At 34.7% G+C, this 19,406-nt stretch overlaps 3 protein-coding genes across 3 annotated transcripts; 1 reads left to right on the top strand and 2 right to left on the bottom strand.

Moving 5' to 3' along the window:
* The first annotated feature begins 845 nt into the window (after positions 1-845).
* LOC149730106 (calaxin-like) lies at positions 846-3,135 on the top strand. The gene is made up of 5 exons (XM_089885752.1): positions 846-1,027; positions 1,367-1,501; positions 1,945-2,049; positions 2,315-2,466; positions 2,785-3,135. The coding sequence occupies exons 1-5, from the start codon at positions 967-969 to the stop codon at positions 2,941-2,943; spliced, it is 612 nt and encodes a 203-aa protein (XP_089741878.1). The 5' UTR covers positions 846-966; the 3' UTR covers positions 2,944-3,135.
* Positions 3,136-3,291: 156 nt separating this feature from the next.
* LOC149730105 (protein HIRA-like) lies at positions 3,292-13,755 on the bottom strand. Its single transcript, XM_089885750.1, has 23 exons — positions 13,551-13,755; positions 13,281-13,460; positions 12,850-12,939; positions 12,417-12,652; positions 11,927-12,046; positions 11,502-11,671; positions 11,009-11,179; positions 10,637-10,742; positions 10,065-10,229; positions 9,634-9,713; positions 9,064-9,184; positions 8,554-8,665; positions 8,224-8,294; positions 8,008-8,120; positions 7,444-7,681; positions 6,930-7,028; positions 6,542-6,702; positions 5,937-6,110; positions 5,203-5,394; positions 4,695-4,817; positions 4,322-4,468; positions 3,940-4,057; positions 3,292-3,665 (listed from the first exon to the last, which is right to left on the bottom strand). Exons 1-23 carry the CDS (start codon positions 13,585-13,587, stop codon positions 3,513-3,515), a joined length of 3,177 nt encoding a protein of 1,058 aa, XP_089741876.1. The 5' UTR covers positions 13,588-13,755; the 3' UTR covers positions 3,292-3,512.
* LOC149730104 (nudC domain-containing protein 1-like) lies at positions 13,667-15,807 on the bottom strand. The gene has a single exon (XM_089885751.1). It carries the CDS (start codon positions 15,720-15,722, stop codon positions 13,899-13,901), a length of 1,824 nt encoding a protein of 607 aa, XP_089741877.1. The 5' UTR covers positions 15,723-15,807; the 3' UTR covers positions 13,667-13,898.
* Between the last annotated feature and the right edge of the window lie 3,599 nt (positions 15,808-19,406).

The following is a 19,406-nucleotide window of genomic DNA, read 5'->3' as shown; positions in this document are numbered from 1 at the left end:
CTCTGGTTTTAAGAATTTGCTATAAATGTAACGTCACGCTGGCAGGATATTCACTGTAATACAAAACAACACGTAACGCAATGAGTTAAATCAATACTCGTCGAGATTTTGTATGTTTGTCGACTAGGTTAAAACAGAGCCATAGAAATACCGAGTAGTCCAACCCATTGTTACGTAAAAGACAAATTGAACGCCATCTTGTTTCCAAAATAACACAGTAGGTATAGGGAAAATGCATGTTTTTCGGTAAATTAGAGAAAAACTTGAGTCTAAAAACAAATTTAAAGGTTGAAAAGTGTAAAAAACAAGTGTTATTTGTTTTCTGTATCAAAACAAGTCAAAAAATGGAATTAGAAGCGGTGGATTTGTGACATTTTAGTGGGGGTAAATTTATATGTTTTTTTTTTTTTAATGGGGGTAAATTTATATGTTTTTTCAAAAAAATGTTTGGTAATGTAAATAGAAGCTGTTTTACGCCTTTCCACAAAAGGAAATCGCAAATAAAACTCAACAAGTTCGTTTAAATTCATTGCGAAAGTCACCGCTTTTGCTCTATTTTGAACACACAAAGACGGCAGTTGGACTACTCGGTGTTTTTACGACTCTGGGTTAAAAGTATTACTATAGCACATTATATGTTTATGTTTCTCTAGTCAAACCTGCGAACTAGATTATTTTATAAGTTGTGCAAGAATCCGTATGTACATATGAATATTTCTACAAAATATTTTGGCTGGTCGGCCCTGATTTTATAAACGCCATAAAAGTCCCCAAACAAAAATGTAAACGCCTAAATGGTTGTGAGAACAGTTACTATGACAACATTGCCGCTTTCGCTCCCAAGCGTAGTTTCTGAGATTATTATAACTTATTTCTTTATTAAAATAAATATTTGTTTCATCTCTTTCTCCGCTTGTCGATCTGTAGCTGTAATATTCTGTATGTGAGTCGACAAACTGCATTAAAATGAGCAAAAAGAATCAAAAACTCGCCGAAGAGCTTTACAAAACGTCATGTCAAAAGCACTGTAAGTTATACTTATAAAAATGTGGTTATGGACTAATATACCTTTGGTTTATGGGTTTATATTATTTTAAAATCTAATAGTTTACTTTGAAATTTGTTTTTCATGTTTTTATTTAGACTTTTCTTTTATAACAGATAAATTATAAAACCTATGTTTATTGGTAATTATATTATTATTAGATTCTAGAATATTCTAATCGGTTATACTTTAACACACACCTGTTTTTCTGGTTTACAGAAATCTTGTATTAGGTTTTCTCTTAGTATATTATCACATTTATTAACATTACTTTACATAAATGTATGAGTTATTTCATTTAAATACTTGTGTTGCTTTTAGTCACAAAGACTGAAGTTGAATCGTTGATTATTTGCTACAAGAACTTGTTGGAAGGATTGAAAATGGATCGAAATTTATTTCGTGATATTTTGCACCAAAAGTTCAACATGACGGAAGATTTGCTCATGGATCGAGGTATTTATGTTGTTTGATGAATGAATTGTTGTAACTTGTTTTATCCATATGTGGCAGGTAAGAGCGGTTTCTATAACACAAGTGTTCTGTTTCATACAACTTGTGCCCGCTTATGAAGAATAAAACTGTGTGGCGCTGTTTTTTATTTGTTTTTTTATTGTGGGAATTGATAAATATTCTAAATTTGCCGGTTGGTAAATTCAACTTTAACCAGTGGCTCAGTGGTATAAGTTGTGTGACAAGACACTTAACGTGTATTACTTCAACCCAATACTGTAGTGCAAGGTGCAACTGTTGTCCTGCCATGTGGGGATAATTATTTACATTCATTCAATCAAGCTTTGTATGTTCTGCTAGTTAAAATATTAAAACAAAAACAATGCAAATTTTTGTTTGATACTTATATGTTATAGATCCAATATTATCTCATATTTCACTTGCAGTGTTTCGAGCTTTTGATAAAGACAGCGATTCCTACATAAGTTTGACTGAGTGGGTAGAAGGATTGTCAGTTTTTCTGCGTGGAACACTGGATGAAAAAATGGAATGTGAGTTATGTAAAATATCAAATTCTGCTTTACTTAACATTTCAAACAAAAATGCTTAATTGTCGGAATCGGAATGTAATCTTATGCTCAGCCATGTTGTGTTAATTATTACAAATTTATTATAAATATTTATTCTATTTAAAAAGATTTAGAACCACTACATTGACATAGAGATGTTGATCTAAAATAATATACTTTGGATAGATTGTGCAACTGTAGACTAAATCATTTCTTAACAAGTTGATTTAAGATTAAATAAATCCAGATACCTTCACTGTTTTTGATTTAAACGGTGACGGTTACATTTCTCGTGAAGAAATGTTTCAAATGTTGAAGACATGTCTCGTTAAACAACCAACAGAAGAAGATCCAGATGAAGGAATAAAAGACCTCGTTGAAATTGCACTGAAAAAAATGGTGGGATTTTAGATTGCTAATTTGGAAAATTGAGTTAAATTAATGTTGATATATGGTCATACAAGGGAATAGAAATTTTGTTATATGTTTTTTTTTTAAATATCACAACATATCTTTTCACTTTTGTCAACTTTTCTGATCCTCGTTACCGTTACAAATCATTGTTTCTGTGACCAAAGGGACAATTGAAGTCATTCATAATCACATATGTGGTAACTCCTAACTAGGTGTATAGAACAGAACATCTATGTTATAATGACTCTTTTTCTTGCCACGCAAGAATAAAGCAAGTTGTATTCATTCGTTCATTTTATTTAGGACCATGATCATGACAGCAGATTATCAAAGAAAGATTTCAAAGATGCCGTTCTTATTGAACCTCTACTGTTGGAAGCATTCGGGAAATGTTTACCCGATGAAAAATCATCAGAAATATTTGAATATCATGTCCTTGGCGTTAAGCAGTGCAGGGGATGAAATGTTTTGATATATTATTTGTTTTTACTTTAACATAAAATGGATTGTATGTTCATATTGTTGTTCGTGTGTTTATGTATGATGTCCTGTGTCACAGTGCTTTAATTGTTTTTGCAACACACGAATAACTCAGTGTTCTCTTATGGGTTATCTTTTCACAAGTTACTTAATTACAACTGCTTTTTCCCAGTAGTACTTTACAAGTTGTCTAAATTACCGGCCATATATAAAAAAAAATACTAAAAATATTCACCTACAAAGTTATGTGGTAACTCGAAAGCAGGCACAAGGTGTTTTTCTCGTGTAGCCAAACACGCCACGCCAATAAAGTGGTAAACATAAATTCACTTTTAAGTTGTAAAATGTGATTTATTGTAAGGAAGAAACATTTAAATAAGCTTTTAACGAATCATCGGGTATAAAAATATAATGCATTGGAAAGTCTTGCCAGAAGGCGGATGAAACGTCTGTAATACACAACGTTTTTATACCAGATAAGCTGTTGAAAGATTATTTACATTATGGCTGGTAGCAAAAGTAACAGAAGAAGATATTTATTGCATTCGAGATCAAGTGAATTCATCTTCCATGCGATCATCGTCACTTGAATCTTCTGCTAGCTCCAACTGATCATGATACTCCGTGTACATCCTCTGGAAACTCAAGTTTGCTCCGATCACTGGGAGGACTTCTTCACGGAGCAACATCCTTTTAGATAATCCCTGGAACACACCATAATATAATTAACATTTTTGAATAAATGAATTTACCTTGCTTTGTTCTGGCCGGAAATCACAGTCCTTATAACACAGGTGTTCCCTCTGGGTTAGAGGCATGCCTGGTCAAGGCACTGAACAAACATCTTAATCATTTTTTTAAAATGATAGTAAAAGCCATATTTAAAAAAAGGTTGTTAAAACATTCTATGGACAAAACGCATTAGAAAAAGGGGACATAAAAGAATTCAAATTTTCTTTATTCTTATAACAAGCTTACCAAAATATAAGGTTTCCATGAAACATGATTATCTGAAATGGTTCTATCGGCAGGTGGACCAATCAGATCATCACAAACTTCACGCAATCGAAGATCATAATTTCCTTGCACCAGGTACCTTAAAAAATGATCACTTATATAAATACACTGCATGTTACTGAAAGATCTTATTACCCAACAAAAACTAAACATTAAAATGCAACCCAGCTTGTAATTTTATCATTTCCGACTGTTTTAGAAACAAAAATATTCTATAATTTAAATCTACGAACCGTGTAAAATTTTGAAGAATTATAAACTTAAACACATATAGTGTTACTGCAAAAATTCACAAATTCTTATTCTTTACTAATTTAATATTCTGTCAAATATATTTCCTCACCTAACATAAGCAAGTAACCATCGTTTATAATGAGAAGCACTTTGCAACAACAAGCTTGCTGACAATTTCCTCTCCAATGAAACAAGTGTAGCATCACGCTGGGCTGAGGCTGTTGCATGGAACGTACGACCAGCCTGACACCCCATGCTAAAAGATGGAAAAAACGAACATTAGAAACATATACTAAGGATTTGGCCTATAAAAACATATCAGACAAAAATCTAGTCCAACACACCAATTTTTAGACTTGATTTTTGTCTGTTATGATTTTCAAACACCAGATCCTGTATTTCTTTACACAAGAATTGTTCAACTTTATAAGCATAGGATCAGGGTCAAAATTTGCCGATTTATTACAGTTAAACTAAATTACCCGGAAGAAAACTTTTTGCTCAATAAACCATTAATATCATCCTCATCATGTGAGTGATCGTGAGCCACCGTGATATGATCCGTGAATTGCTCGATCGAGTCTCCCGGTAATGATACGAAAATCCTGTAAAAATAAATAATTTATTTAAATGTTTTATGCTCATTGGTCAAAGTGTTTGGCTCTAAGCCAAAAGATACAGACTCAATCCTGCTACTGTTGTTGGCGTATCTGTCCCAGGGCAAGACACTATAGTCATCAATTGCCATAACCTTGTGGTTCCTTATGAGTTGTCTAAGTTGTCAGCCACTCATGAAAACATTAAAAAATTCTTCCTAAAATAATTACCCACAAAGCTACATATATTAAATCAATATGAAACCTGATTCATTCATTTTTGTGTGAGATTATATAGTGCTACACAGCAGGGCAGCAAAAGTAATAATTCAACAAGTTTTGTGGCATATTTAGTAAATGATTAGGTTTCTGGTCGAACACGGTAAATACTCACCATGCAGCAAGGCTAACATCATATGTGAGAGCTTTGTTGTTGGATAACGTGATTAACGGCAACCCTCTATCTGTGAGCGAACATTTCTGTAACATTGCCTCCGATGAATTTGAAGTTGGTTTGTTTTGGTTTGTAATTATTTGGTTCAAAAACGATTTGTTGTCAATTACTACTGAGCCATTCTGTGTGTTCCTGAAATTGAAATATTTAAGTTTAACGACATTAAATAAACATTTTTTTAAAAAAAAAAGTGCTGTGTTTCGTTTCATTTTTCTGGGTGTTTTTGGCGCATACACTGGCAGTTGTTATAAAACAGGTGTTCTGTTTTGTAAAACCTCTGGCCTGCTTATTAGTTGCCAAGTACGTAACTTTGTAGGCGTTTGTTTGTGTAATACTGCTAATTAGAAAACTCAATAGTGATTATCAAGGCTGTACTTAAAGAGACATGTCAGTAATGGTAGCAGCATTGTGCTTTGAACCTGGTATCCTCAGTTTTATAAGCAGACCACCAACAACTCTGCTATGGTGTCAATTATAAACAGGGTGAAGATTCAAAATAGTAATTATATTTAATTTTATTGACAATACATTGATCCAATTTTAATGGATGGTAATTGATATTTACATTTAGTTACCACAACAGTTAAGAATCATTTAAATAAATTTCCACATGATTTACAATTAACCACCAAATGTAAATACAACACCCCCAATTATACAAAGGACCAACCCACCATATTGATAAATTGCACAATGCATCCACAGCCATAACAAAGTGACCACGACATTGTAGCAACGCGAGAGGTGAACTTGATGAAGCAAAACATATTTGTGGCAACATCTGACGACCGGATTTTGTTGACAACACACATATTGTATGATCAGAACAACCGATACAAACAATTAATCTGTAAATAAAAATATTGTTCCTGCACAAGTAGTAACGAACCAACTCAAGCCTAAATTTTAGGACCCAGCGTGCCACGTTGTGGGATCTCACCCATATAGATCCGATAACAAGTGGACTTGGCATGCACAAAACATTAATTTTATTATATAACATGATAAAATCTTATTGTATGGCAGGTAAAACAAAATTAACCTTTTCATAGAGAAGCTAAAGTATATAGCTATCTATGCATTGGGGTGTTTTGTTTTCATACACCTTATGCCCTGTTACAATTTAATAGAGTGTAATTTTGTGGGTGTCTGTTTTTGTAATTTTGTTTTGATGTTGCTCTCTAGTCTAGAGAGGAGTGTCAAACCCTGAGCCTGACAAAAAGTGTAGTAAAAATAATAAAATTTAAACAAAGAATCAACCACACCAATATCAACTAACCTGCTCAAACTAACAGCAGTAGCAGGTGCTGACATAACGGAAGTCCAAACTTCATCTTTATCAACACAACATATTATCTTATGAAGAGCTGATGCGATTAATTTATCATCGGAATTCAACTCATTGTGGATGTGAATTATTGTTCCAGGAAGCTTGGGGCACTAGTGATAGGTTTTGATTGTTAGTATTTGTTGTTGTGTAGTATTTTGTTACTTTTACCACCAGGCATAATGTAATAATGAGTTTTCTAAATTTTCAGCCATACATAAAAACATGAAAAACTCTTCTTTAAAAAAAAAAAAAAATTATGCCACGTTTTTGATCTGTTTAGTTTTCAACTCTATTTTATTCGTTTTTTATTTTTTTATTTTTGTTCATATCAACTTACACTGGCTGTTAATTTCTTAGTTAACTTTAAAGCCGGCAATACATTGGTGGTGATCGTGTGTCGAGGTGTTGGAGTTGTTTTGGTGAGTGGATGGTGAACCTGAACAGTAACAAAGTATAGAGAGATGATTAATATTTATGTTCAATTTAAAGATAAATGCAAATACAGACAATGGAGGGTAAAAAATATTAATATTACAGAATGATTTGTAAACTGGTTGAATACATATTTTATGAAAATATTTAAAAATAAAGGTCACATAGTACAAACCAACAATTTTTTCACAACTATTTTTAATCACTGAAAACTTTATTACTGCTACTAGGTTTCAATTATTTAAAAGATATCGAATAAAAAAATTTCGCACCTCCTTTCCGTTTTCATCATTTATTAATTCAAATATAAATTATTGGGTTGTAAAAAATTATTCACACGACAGAATATTTTGTGAATTGGTGTAAATATATTTTGAGGAAGTATTTAAAAAATTAACTTGAAAAAAACATTTTCCTACTTCCTTTTCATGTTCAACATGTCTTGTTCCGAGGTCCTCCAAATTCTTCAGATTATCTTTTCCAATTTTGTGTTTCTTCCTCCCAGGTGATGCAGGCAGTGATCCCTGCTTCCTCTTCAGATGCAGAGGAGGTCTTCCAGGTCTCCGTGGGAAGACAGGAGGATGGGAGTCGGTTGGTTTGGTGATGGAAGGTGATGGAGGGAGGGAAGAAGGGGGAGGGGGAATTTTCGGAGAATTCCTGAAGGTTGAAATATTTTGCTTATTGTAATATACTTTTTTATAATTTAAAAACCTGTAATATATAGTAGGGTAAAAGGAGAGGGGGCTCTTTATTCTACTTTCCCACTATTTTTTTGTCCTATTTGGTAGTAAACAAAGAACATTTAAACAATTTTTAATAAGTGTCTTTACGACTCCCATAGACCGTTGCTAATTGTTTAAAACGATTAGGATATTTGAATAATATGTGCTAAATGTGTCTCGTCTTCCCAACTCTACTAGATTATATCAAAATAACAAAAAAATTAAGAAAGGTTGTATGGCCATTGATAATTTACAACTTACTTAGCAGGTTCAACTTGTTCATTGAAATGAACGGAGCGAGGAACCAGTTTTTCTTTCACAACAGAAGGCAACGTTTTCTCGCATAATCTGCTGTCCAGAACCGCTTTCTTTTTCTGCAAAGAAAATTGAAAAAGTAAAAAAGGTTTTCTTGGGAAAGCTGACCAATAATTCCTAGTTATTTTCGCTTACATAAATATAAACACAGAGTATGAATACCTGGTGTGCTGTGTCATTGTCCAACTTGGCTGGTGAGGAAAAACTTTCTTGTGTCTTCTCTTTACCAGTTACTGGGAAAAATTGTTTACTGATTTAAAATTGTAACTGTGTTCAATTTATCGCATTACCACTTCAATTATAAAAAGTAGCTGCAAAAAATAAGAACAACTTCATTATAGTATTAAAAACATTAAGGATCTAGCGCTACGAAAACGTAACAGACAAAAACCAAGTCCACCAATTGTTATATAAGAGGTTTATATGCTCGCCTAAATGACACCGTCAGTTTCTTATTCAAAGAGAATCTCCAATAAAAACAGTTGTACTTACCACTACTTTGCACTGCGTTAGGTTGTATGTTTGATTCATTTTCATTTTTCTTTAATGTTGTGGGATTTTTATCGCTAGAGTTTTGATGAGGAGAGGTTTTTGACTTATCAACCTGATGCATGAAGAATGGAGTTTGAAAAGATAATGTTTTAGAAATTTGATTGTCTCTTGGGTTAAGGTAGAAGGGTAATACTTTTGCGGTCCTAATGGTGTACTGATACAACATAGAATTTTATATAAACTTTACAATCCTTGTTTTAAAACAAAATAATAACTTTTGAACAATGTAATTTATAAAAGAAACTGACGATGCCAGGCAGAATATACAAGTTAAATATACAATCGGTTGGACTTGATTTTTGTCTCTTTGTTTTCATGGCACGAAATCGTAACTAATAATCTGATGCACTATAAGATTTTGTACTGAATTCAAATAATGCAAATGACATTTTTATTACTTAGTGTAATAAATTACAATTGGCAACAAAATCAAAATATTAACAAACTTACAACTTTTAGTGGAGATTCATTACTGGAATGATCACTAAATTTTTCCATCGATTTTGAAAGATTTGAACTTGAGTTGGATTTTCCAAACGGACTGCTTGAGCCAAACGGACGAGGTATACCACTGTTGATGACATGTATTATGTGTGAAACTTTGTAAGTAGTTTTGTTTTGGCTAAAAGGTTGGGGAATTGGGTGACAGGCAAATTAAAATAAATTTTAGGCAGTAGGATATTTTAGATTCAAATTAGAATTATTTTTTTTTAATGATACTAGAAAATAAAAATAGATTTTGGGCAACCAAGACTAAAAAAACAAATTTTCAGTCAAAATTAATTTGGGAACAGTGTCAAATAAAAATGGTTGCTACTAAATCTTAATTATATAACACTACAAATAAATTAATATGCTGGATGCAAACGATTAAATACAGCAGTAACAGATTTAGTAAAAAATTTTATTGCATAACATATTCTGTGTTGTGATGTTTATAATATAAGCTTTGAAAAGCAAAGAACATTTTTTTGGAATTGACAAAGTAGTGGCTTATATAGAATTATAATTCATATTCACCCTAATGCTTCTTGTGGAGCGACAAACACAGGAATTATTCTTCGTTTTCCAGATGGCGTTCTTGTTTCAATTTGTTTTGTCTAAAATAAAAGTTTTATAAAATATATGAATGTAAATTAATTACTCCTGTGCGACGGGGAAGCAACAGTCGTTATAACACGGTGTTCTGTTTCATACACCTCTTGCCTGCTTACGAGTTACCACGTATGTTCATTTTGAGTGATCATTCTTCCTTTTTATATGCATAGCTCCCAAATCTGACAACCCATAAGGAACCACTGGGTTTGGAGCAATTGCTGTTAAGTGTCTTGCCAATAAAACCAAGCACATTCATAAAGACGCACCAAAACACTGTGGACACACCTACCCAATCACATATATTCCTATTATTTAATAAAACAAATCTACATTTTTCAAAAAATAAAAATTACCGGATACTTTATAGGAGTGGTTGGTGGTTTCAACTTTTCGTTTTGGTCGTTCACGCTCGAGTCGTTCTTTTTCTCCTGTATCGCTAACATGGCTGGGTTCTCAATAATCAGTGGTTGTGACACCATAGTCGATGTCTTGCCGTAAGTTTCTTTATGTAACTTGTTCTGATGAAAAAGTTATAAATATTTGTAAAATGTTCGAGAAAATGATGTTTTTTATTATTAGAGTGAATATAAAATTAGATATTTTTTATAAGTTTTAATTTAGATTTTCATACTAGCTGCCTAAAACAATATCAACAACCTATATTTGCCCCTTAAAAAGCTAGTAGCAATCAAAAGTTGCTGACTAACAGATTTGTTGGGGTAGCTACTATAATAGTTCAATTTTTATGTTAAAATATCTTGTGTTGTTCAATCTTTTTATAGCAGCAAAAAGCAAAATGTATAGATATTAAGAAAAATAAATTTTACATTTAAATTATGCTGAAAATGAAAAAATTTAAAAGCACTATAGCATATACATGTCAGATGTCACCATATAAGAACTGTTTTAATATTATCCAATTTACCTTTTCTTCTTGAGTTAATGTCTGACCCAACTCTTGTGGAGTGAATTGAATATAAGCGACTGTTCCATCCCATGAACAACATAACAATGAATACCCTGAGAAAGACCTTTGCACAAAAAATTCAAATTTTAAATCAACAATAAAAACTGATTGCCATTTTTGATGTACAGATGCAAGCCAATAAGTCACACATTCTTAGCAAATAAGCAAGATAACTGGTTAGCTAAAAGATTTCAAATATAGATTCTATTCAAAGCAATTTTTTGTTGCTTGAACTTTTTCTTTATTTTACAGGAGTAAAAAAGCTGGAACCACTGGTGTATGAAATACAATAATTATAAAAATTTTTAATTTTTTTTTGAATGAATTTACCACGAAATATCCATGACTGAGTTATCGAACAAATCATGTACAACCACTAGGGGTCTCTGGAGAGAAGTGAGCCACACAGATAACGAGCGATCGCGACTACCAACAGCACAGCAAGTGTAAGGTTTTGATTCACCCTCTGTTTTAAGCTTGGAAAACATGCACGAGTTGAACCTGTGTTCAAGGATCAGTTAAAATGATAAACAAAATTGTTAATGTAAAAAAGTGGGCAACTTTTTTACCAGTGCAGTGTCACAGCGGTTAGCGCACTTGCCTTTAAGTTTAAACCAGAGGTTACTAGTTCAAGGCTTGTCGCTGCCACCATTTTAGGGGTATATGTCCTTGGGCCAAACACTTAACAACAATGTCCAAGTTTTTAAAAGACAACATTGTATAAAAACAAAATAATATTTAGCCAGCAAATAAACAAATGTCTAAGCTTTTAAAAGACCCAGCGCCCAGAATTTTGCGAAATAATTTGTTTTTCTTTGAATACCTTGTGCAGGTTATAGCTTTTCTATGTCCAACAAAATCCATTTCAGTTTTCCAGCCATCTCGATCGATAATTTGAGCCGTTGGTCCTGAGTTATTCATGGCATGTGCCGATACCAGTATACCGCCATCTGGTGACCAACTTAATCGAAGAACATGTGTAGTTGCCGTACACTGTCATGCAGCGATGCAGGGAAATAAAAATATGATTAATAAACATTTTTTACTCATTTATTCAACCTTAGAAAGAATATTATTACTTTAAAAACAAAAGTAAACAAATTCAAACACAAAGGCACTTTTCAGCACACAAAACAAAAAAATACTCGACATCATTAAAACATACAGCAAATATTAGCAGTGCCAATATTTTGTTTAGCATATCTTCCACCATCCTTAAAAAGCAATTAAAGTTGAATAAAAACCCACCTCATCAAAAGGTTTAGTGATTGTTGTTTCTAACTTCCAATCCAACGTTTTCCAAACTTTCACTGTTTTATCATCAGATTGTGAAGCAACGTATGAACCAATGGGATCCCATGTAACGCCCTGGAGTAAAACAAACATCGTTTATTGGTAAAGGGCAACAAACATGACTATTTAGAGAAGCGGTTCCCAACCTGGGGGTCAAGAAAATGTTTTGTAGGAGTTGCGACCATCAGCTTTGTTGGGATGCCTACCAAACTACCGTATATATTACTAGAGAAATTTTAGGGCATCGTGATTTTGCTGTTTAGAATAAATGGCTGGTTGAAGGAGAGGAGTCACAGGATATTTAGAAACAAAGTAGTAAAAGTGCAATGAACATCCTGTTTTAAATTAAAAACTAATAATGTGACCATTAGCAAAAGGTTAAAAAAATTATATATATATATATAAAATGCGTACAATAGTCGCTTATGACAAGAAATTAGATCACCTTTACAAGACTCGTGTGACCTTTCAACACAGTGGTGATAGCGGGAAACTTCTCCACATCCCAGATCACTACACTGTTATCAATACTACACGATGCTAGCCACTGGTTGCCAGGCGACCATGCGAGGTCCAATACATCCCCTGTGTGCCCCTTCAATGTATGCGTGCATCTCCAGCGCTCTCCAGTGGAAGTTTTTAAAGTGGGTTGCCCGCCGAAAACTCCAGCACCCCCATAACCTAAAATAATATTTAAAACCTTGAACTTCACCTAAAACGTTGACATTTCTCGCAAATATTGTGATTTCATTGGTTTTAACATTAACTTTGCAATGTTTACTACCAACTTTTCATATATACAACATTAACCCAATGTGTGCAACACCCAACATGTGACAAAATAAATATATAACAGTAAATAGTTTAAGTTAGGATACCTGCAAACTGCCAAATCATGATAAGTCTATCGTCGCCCCCTGACGCGAGGTATCTTCCGTTACACGACCATCGAACAGAGTTAACACAAGCTGTTTATTCCGAAAAGTATTTTAAAACAAATTTAAACACTTAAGTAAAATAATTCAAACCCTTCAATGCTATCACAAGATATTTTAGGTTGGTACAAAAAAATAACAATACATAAATGTAACAAATAGGTTTTGGATCCAGTGCAACTGTGCCTGAATTTTCAATTATTGCTGGTCAATTCCCAAAAATAATAAAAGGTTAGACCTAGGGCAATTGTGCCACAATTTTACATTTTTTAACATTTGCATCGGTCACCCAGTATAAAAAAGTGGGATAGGTTTACCATTTGTTTAATGTTTTACCACATATTTTGATATTTTCATATACTTTAAAAACTTACCAAGGTGGTTATCCATTACACAGAGAACCTTCGGTATTTTATCATTAACCTCGTCCTTCTGGTTAACCACGGGCGTCATGTTCCAAATGATCACCTTCCCGCTGCTCCCTCCATCACCCTGCCCTCCAGTGGCGAAACGAGATTCATCAGGATGAATATCGATTGAAAATATCGGTTTGTCTGTAAAATAATAAATTTAAAACAGGTACTAAAGCTGTTAAATTCATAACAAATGCTCCTACAGAAGTTGCATAAGATGTCAATACTTACCGTCATGTGTTATCCATGGGGGTTTAAACAACTTCATTATTACTGATGTCCAAATTACTTTTAACAAAAATTATCACCAACTTATTGTGCACACAGCTAACATGGCAGTATTGAAATCTAGAAGTATGAAAAATGATATTATTGGCAACCAGTATAATATACACAGGAAGTGGAACAGTTAAGGGAGGGTAAGCGGGGTGACAACCCACTTTTTTTGTTAATTTTAAATTTGTCCAAACAATATTTAAAACATTTTTTTGGAAAATCTCCTCCAATATTTTTTCCTTGCTGCGCCACAGCACACAAACGAAGTGTTAGTTCATTGGGTCACATGGCCCACATAATAGTTTACGCACCAACATCTGAGCTCACTTTAAAAATAACGAGTTCATTTTGCATAAGAACAAACATGCGGGAATTAGAAGTACAAAAACCAAGAATGTCAGCATTATTGTCCAATGTTGTGACCTGTTGTGTTGCAATATTACCGACTACTTCCCCAGACATCCGGTTTCTTAATGGCGAGGAAAGTGCAGTCGGTTGTCTGTAAATGTAGATACGACGCTGGCAGTCGCATAATGCTGCGTAAGAGGTGTCAGGAGCGCATGAGCAAAACTTCAAATTGTTTTTGGATGCATGAACATAACCAAGTGCATTGAATGTTGCAAGATGATGCCAGGATGTGTTATTGCCAGTCACTGATGGTTGCCAAACAATCGCATCAACGTCATGTCTCAATACAAAAGCTGCAGGTCGACTCGGGTCCAACACAGCATTGAAAAGCCACTTCGTGCTACTAATATCAGCTGATTTAGTAACTGCTTCAGCGGTCGCATTGAAGCACACCAAAGCAGCAGAAGAGTTATAATACGAGTCACATTCCTCCAACTGATCCCCACTGTAGATCTGGCCTTGAGGTTCACCTGACTCCAATGTATCTGAAGTTAGATGCTCAAGCTTCTTATGTATCTTCTCAACTTCCTCAGGATCTACAATCATCTTTCCACGGTTGTCTCCATCCACCACACTCATCCAAGTTCTTCCTTCTATCCTCTTCTGTATCGTAACTTCCAATTTTCCATCACTAACTATCCAGTTACTTGACTCAGGTTCTGCCTCCAAATACAAATCTCCTTCCAGAATAATGTTTGCTTCTGCATCCTCATTCTCACGTATACCGATACTTACTTTTGTTTTGCTTAAACTGTACGTGATAGATTTAGTTGTAACATCAGGGGGAAGTTTAATAAACACAGTCACATCTTCCTCCGTTTGTTTCCACTCATAAGGAGCATCTTTATCCTCAACAGTCTCTTTATTGGCAAGTTCTCCAGGAAGGGAAAGGTCAGCGTTTAAATCTGAACACCAGCTTGGAATGAAATTAAACGGCGAATCTGATGCAAGATGCATTTCTGAGCAATCTTGCAGCAGTGAAGCGTAACATGGGAATGATTTACCTTGAAACATCCGTACACCAAGTAACTGAAACTTTTCTTCTTCTGGTCTTTTCCCCAAACTAACCCATTCAATGACAGTTTCTGTAGCTTCATCGGAGTTCCCATTTTCACTCGGTTTTTGCATTTTTTCTACAAATTTTAAGAACAAGCAATCCAGATATTCAATGTTTGATTCATCAGTGCTCTTTCTATGTACAGAATGCAAGATGAAAGGTGCACTACTGGCTTCCACGTGCTTATACAACTCTTTCCAGGTGTTGGAATACCGATTATTTCGATCCCCCGTCTGCAGAACATAAACACTTCTCATGCCGTCGCACGCAATGCAGATTTCCTCAGACGCGAAGTGTAAAGTTGGCGGCAGATTGCTTTTCATTCCCAAACGTTGAAAACCAAAACTGAACACAGCAAATGATGGTTCTATATGCATCTCAAGCTGGACATGAAATCTTCTAATGCAACCATCACTGTCCACAAAATAGACATTATCAGGATGCCATTGGTCCAGTGTTAGGTAGTTATGCAACGTCAGGCACTTAATTTTCTCATAAGAAAAATTATCATCTCCCACCCTTACTACATGCACCCCACAAGATATAGGGGCCTTGTATGATGGGATGGGAGCGAGCGATAATTTGTAAGATTCAAATTTCGAATCGAGCAATCTTCTGTTGGGCCTCAGTTCAACTTGGGCAACTTTACTTTTTGTTGACATTTTTGCAAACTTTTTAAGTTTATTTTTAAATTTACCAATAACTATAATCTATTGATGTGTAAAATATAACTTTATGCATAAAAACAAAAGCTTTACAAAGTAAAATTACAGTATTATAAGTCTATGACACTTTGGCTGTGTACATTGAAAAATATAATCATTCTAACACAACTGTGCGTTTTTATTTGGTAGTAAAGTCGCTATCACCGTTCTAACTAACGTTTTTTTCCGTACCTATTCAGTTACCTGTTCAACATCCTTTTTATAACAGGCACAATTCACACACAGAGTTAGACACGAGTCAACAGTTAAGAGGGTATTCCCCATTGACGGTATACCGGTGTTTCTGAACTTTTCGACAAACTTTCTGCATTTAATATCTAATAACAACAGTAACCGCCTTTACCGCGCACTTTGTTGGACCGTGAGATTACTGCCCAGTAATACTGTAACGTTGGTTCTTGTTTATAATCAATTTGGTAGGCTACGCGTAAGGGGGTTTAAAGTCCCGTCTTTGCTCGCGTCCCATCTTCCCCCACGCTACTATATATTGATAAACTCAAATTTAAAACCGCATAGTTAGCAAGTAATTAACCATTACTTTCCCGTTTGATTGAAAACGCTAAATTCGAAATGCATATTGTGAAAATGTGAAACTTTGTGAAACTTCGGGTTTCAATTTTACAGTAGCATACCATATTAAAAAAAACTATGCAAATCGGTTAAACTGTTCTTAATTAAATGAAAATAGATATTCCCAAAAGCAAAAACTAGGACAAAAAATTACACAAATCAATGGTGGTTTATGTTTATTATTTTATTGCACTCAAAATTAACAAGAATACCAGTAATACAGCATTGCAAATTAACACAGCAGTGTGTAAAAGGTCTCCAAGAATTAATTGCCTTCTGAAAAATTAAAACAGGATTAAAATACCTTCATAATTTACGTGGCTGGCGTTGGTGGAAAGCCACTACGGCACGACAAGCCCCCAGCCAATGGTAGTGGGTTTCTACTCTGGTGAGAAACCCTTGCGGGATGTTACTGTCCACGCAGGTTAAAGAAACCCCATAGACAAAAATGATACAACGAATGCACATATTTGTGCACGACAACAACGACAAAAATACAAAAATAATACAACGAGGTGCAAATACAAAAAGTGAAACATGCAACACACACAACAGCTCAATCATTACCAAAAATGGAACGGTTACAAACAATTAATTACCGCGGACATAATCGTTGAAATATCTTCAAAGAAAATATGGTTCGAATCTTGAAAGATAATCATCTACAGTGTACAAATTATTAAAAGCCAATAACAGCTCCGCATGTCCCAATCAAAAGGTAAGTCGCCATGTTGGTACCGCGATACTCTCGTCGTATCGTCACGCAATATAATATCGTTTGGATGTTAAGCACCGTTTCGACCGTTACAAAACTGCGTCAGGTTGTTACGAACCGCATTCACAGTGACCTAAATAACTGTGCGTAGCATCACTGGCGGCGACGTCCACGCAACAACCCAACAGTAACGTAACTCAGTCTAGAACCGTAACGTAACCGCACCAAACGCTGGACCCTGAAGACCCATCGACGTAAAGCGTAATTGTAACGTGGCCAGCGTCACAATTACGCTTTTGTATAATAATAGCATTAGGTTAACGGGGACAGTTATTGAATGAAAAATGAGGGACTTCAAATTCAAAGGTTTAACTGCGTGTATATTATAATGCGCGTGGATATTACTCGAGTATTTGTGTACCAACATGCCGTTCTTATCAAGTGATTAGGACAATGCAGAATCGCTAAAAGATTCGACCTTTGCAGAAGAAACACTCAATGACGTGTACAACAACAAAATCCGATCCAGCAAGATGTTCGCCATAGTTTCATTGCAAATATTTCAGTGACATGCAAAATGCACTAAAGCAGTGGCTGACAAAAAGGCTGGCCACGTTATAGATCCAGCAAAAATAAGACACAAACACAAACCCGGCAACACTGTAAGAGTGCTCCAGCAACCACACCCCAACAACACACAACTCCTAAGCCTAAGCAAAACCTCAACACTTTATCGTCGTCTTTGTCTTTGCTTTTTGTCTGCAATGTAAACGTATACTAGGTTGGGGTAAGATGGCCCGTGATTTTTATATAGGAATATAATTATTGTGATTAACGAAATCAATCTTGCCCTAGAGTAATATTATTCCAAATGACACATCTTATCGTCACCGGTTCATTTTATATAGTGATTTACAATTTGTTTTTTAAACAAACATTTATTACTTTGAGCAATACCTTTGGCAAAATATTACTTTTCTATAGTAGGCCTAATATTAATACTGTATAGAAAATAATAATATACACTACCTTGCGCTTTTCTTCTGCAGCAAGTACGCTGGCGTTTCTGTAACAATAAATTAGTTAAATGTCAGTTTATATTATGACGTCATAGTTACCTTTATTTCGGAATCGCGTTTTGTCCTCTTGATCCTCTGTGACGTCACATACCATGTTCTAAAATATCGAGAGATAAATAATAAAGATTGTGACGAAACCAAACAACTTACGAAGTGGGTTCTTCTATTGCGTCATCACCACTTCGTGACGTCACATCTCTCCAATGTCATCTAGAAAAAAACTGGTGTACGTAACAATGCCTATTCTGATTTATACTTTACCAAATCTTTCATCTTCTTGCTTCATTTCGTGCTAACACCATGAATATACTTAGGGAGTAAAATTAATATACGTATGTCCCTAAGTAAAGTGCCTTGCGACGACGCGAAGTGTGCATGGGGCCCCATGAAAAAACGTCGCGAAAAGCAAGCGCATAGAAGAAACCGCAATGTGACGTCGCAAACATGTGCTCTTATACGTGAACCGGACTATGACGTAATAATCGCGAGCGATGGCGAAGCTGTTATGACGCGATGTCATACAGACGTGTTGTGACGTAACACAACGATTGTGTAAACCGATGTCACGTCGCGAGTGACTTGTATTATGACCAAATTAAGAACCGTAGCGAAATTCCCGAAATGTAAATTAAAAATACCTATCGCAAGGCACAATACTAAAAATAATATAATGAAGTTTACACATACTTGGGTAATATACTCATAAAAAGTCAAATTCTAGTGTAAGAACATTAAAATACTTGCTTAAAACTAAGTAGGGCCTAACACTAAACAGTAGCAATAGTACTTAACTTCAATCCTTGTAGAAGAAGCAAGTATAATCCTGCACTGAATATATCCAAAGAGTGTAGCTTTGTCGCTGTTTCATCCAAACTGCCTTGTATAGTTGCAACGTGTTGTAAGGACGACGTTTTACATGCCCGGGGAATCAGCGAAAAGCGGGAGACGTCGGCCAATTAAAATGTTTGACACGTTGAATTTAAATTCACACGCCTTTCGGTTGCCCTGTGTGTAGTACTGTATAATTGAGCACGTAAAAGGTCTTATAGATACTTTTTCGTTGAACAGTTTTCCCTATTCTTTGCCACTAATTTTTCTACATGTCTCAATTCTTGATTTTGGCATTTATTCTCTTTATTAAAATAAAGGATAATATATATTTATATTTTTTTTGTAGTAATGTTGCGGTTTTAAAACCGCATAGCGAGTAATTAATGATTACTTTTGTGTTTGTTCAAAAGCGCTAAATTCAAAATG

This window comes from Ciona robusta, chromosome 10 (genome assembly GCF_009617815.1).
Source record: "Ciona robusta chromosome 10, ASM961781v2".
Classification (NCBI taxonomy): Eukaryota; Metazoa; Chordata; class Ascidiacea; order Phlebobranchia; family Cionidae; genus Ciona; species Ciona robusta.
This window is presented reverse-complemented; position numbering and strand designations above follow the sequence as displayed.

Bases quoted from the DNA above. Each gene is read 5' to 3' on its own strand.
- LOC149730106 (XM_089885752.1), top strand. From the start codon at position 967: ATGAGCAAAAAGAATCAAAAACTCGCCGAAGAGCTTTACAAAACGTCA. The intron at 1,028-1,366 runs GTAAGTTATACT...TGTTGCTTTTAG, and splicing joins AACGTCATGTCAAAAGCACT to TCACAAAGACTGAAGTTGAA. The intron at 2,467-2,784 runs GTGGGATTTTAG...CATTTTATTTAG, and splicing joins AAATTGCACTGAAAAAAATG to GACCATGATCATGACAGCAG.
- LOC149730105 (XM_089885750.1), bottom strand. From the start codon at position 13,587: ATGAAGTTGTTTAAACCCCCATGGATAACACATGACG. The intron at 13,461-13,550 runs GTAAGTATTGAC...ATTATTTTACAG, and splicing joins CCCATGGATAACACATGACG to ACAAACCGATATTTTCAATC. The intron at 7,682-8,007 runs GTAAGTTGTAAA...TTCAACCTTCAG, and splicing joins GAACAAGTTGAACCTGCTAA to GAATTCTCCGAAAATTCCCC.
- LOC149730104 (XM_089885751.1), bottom strand. From the start codon at position 15,722: ATGTCAACAAAAAGTAAAGTTGCCCAAGTTGAACTGAGGCCCAACAGA.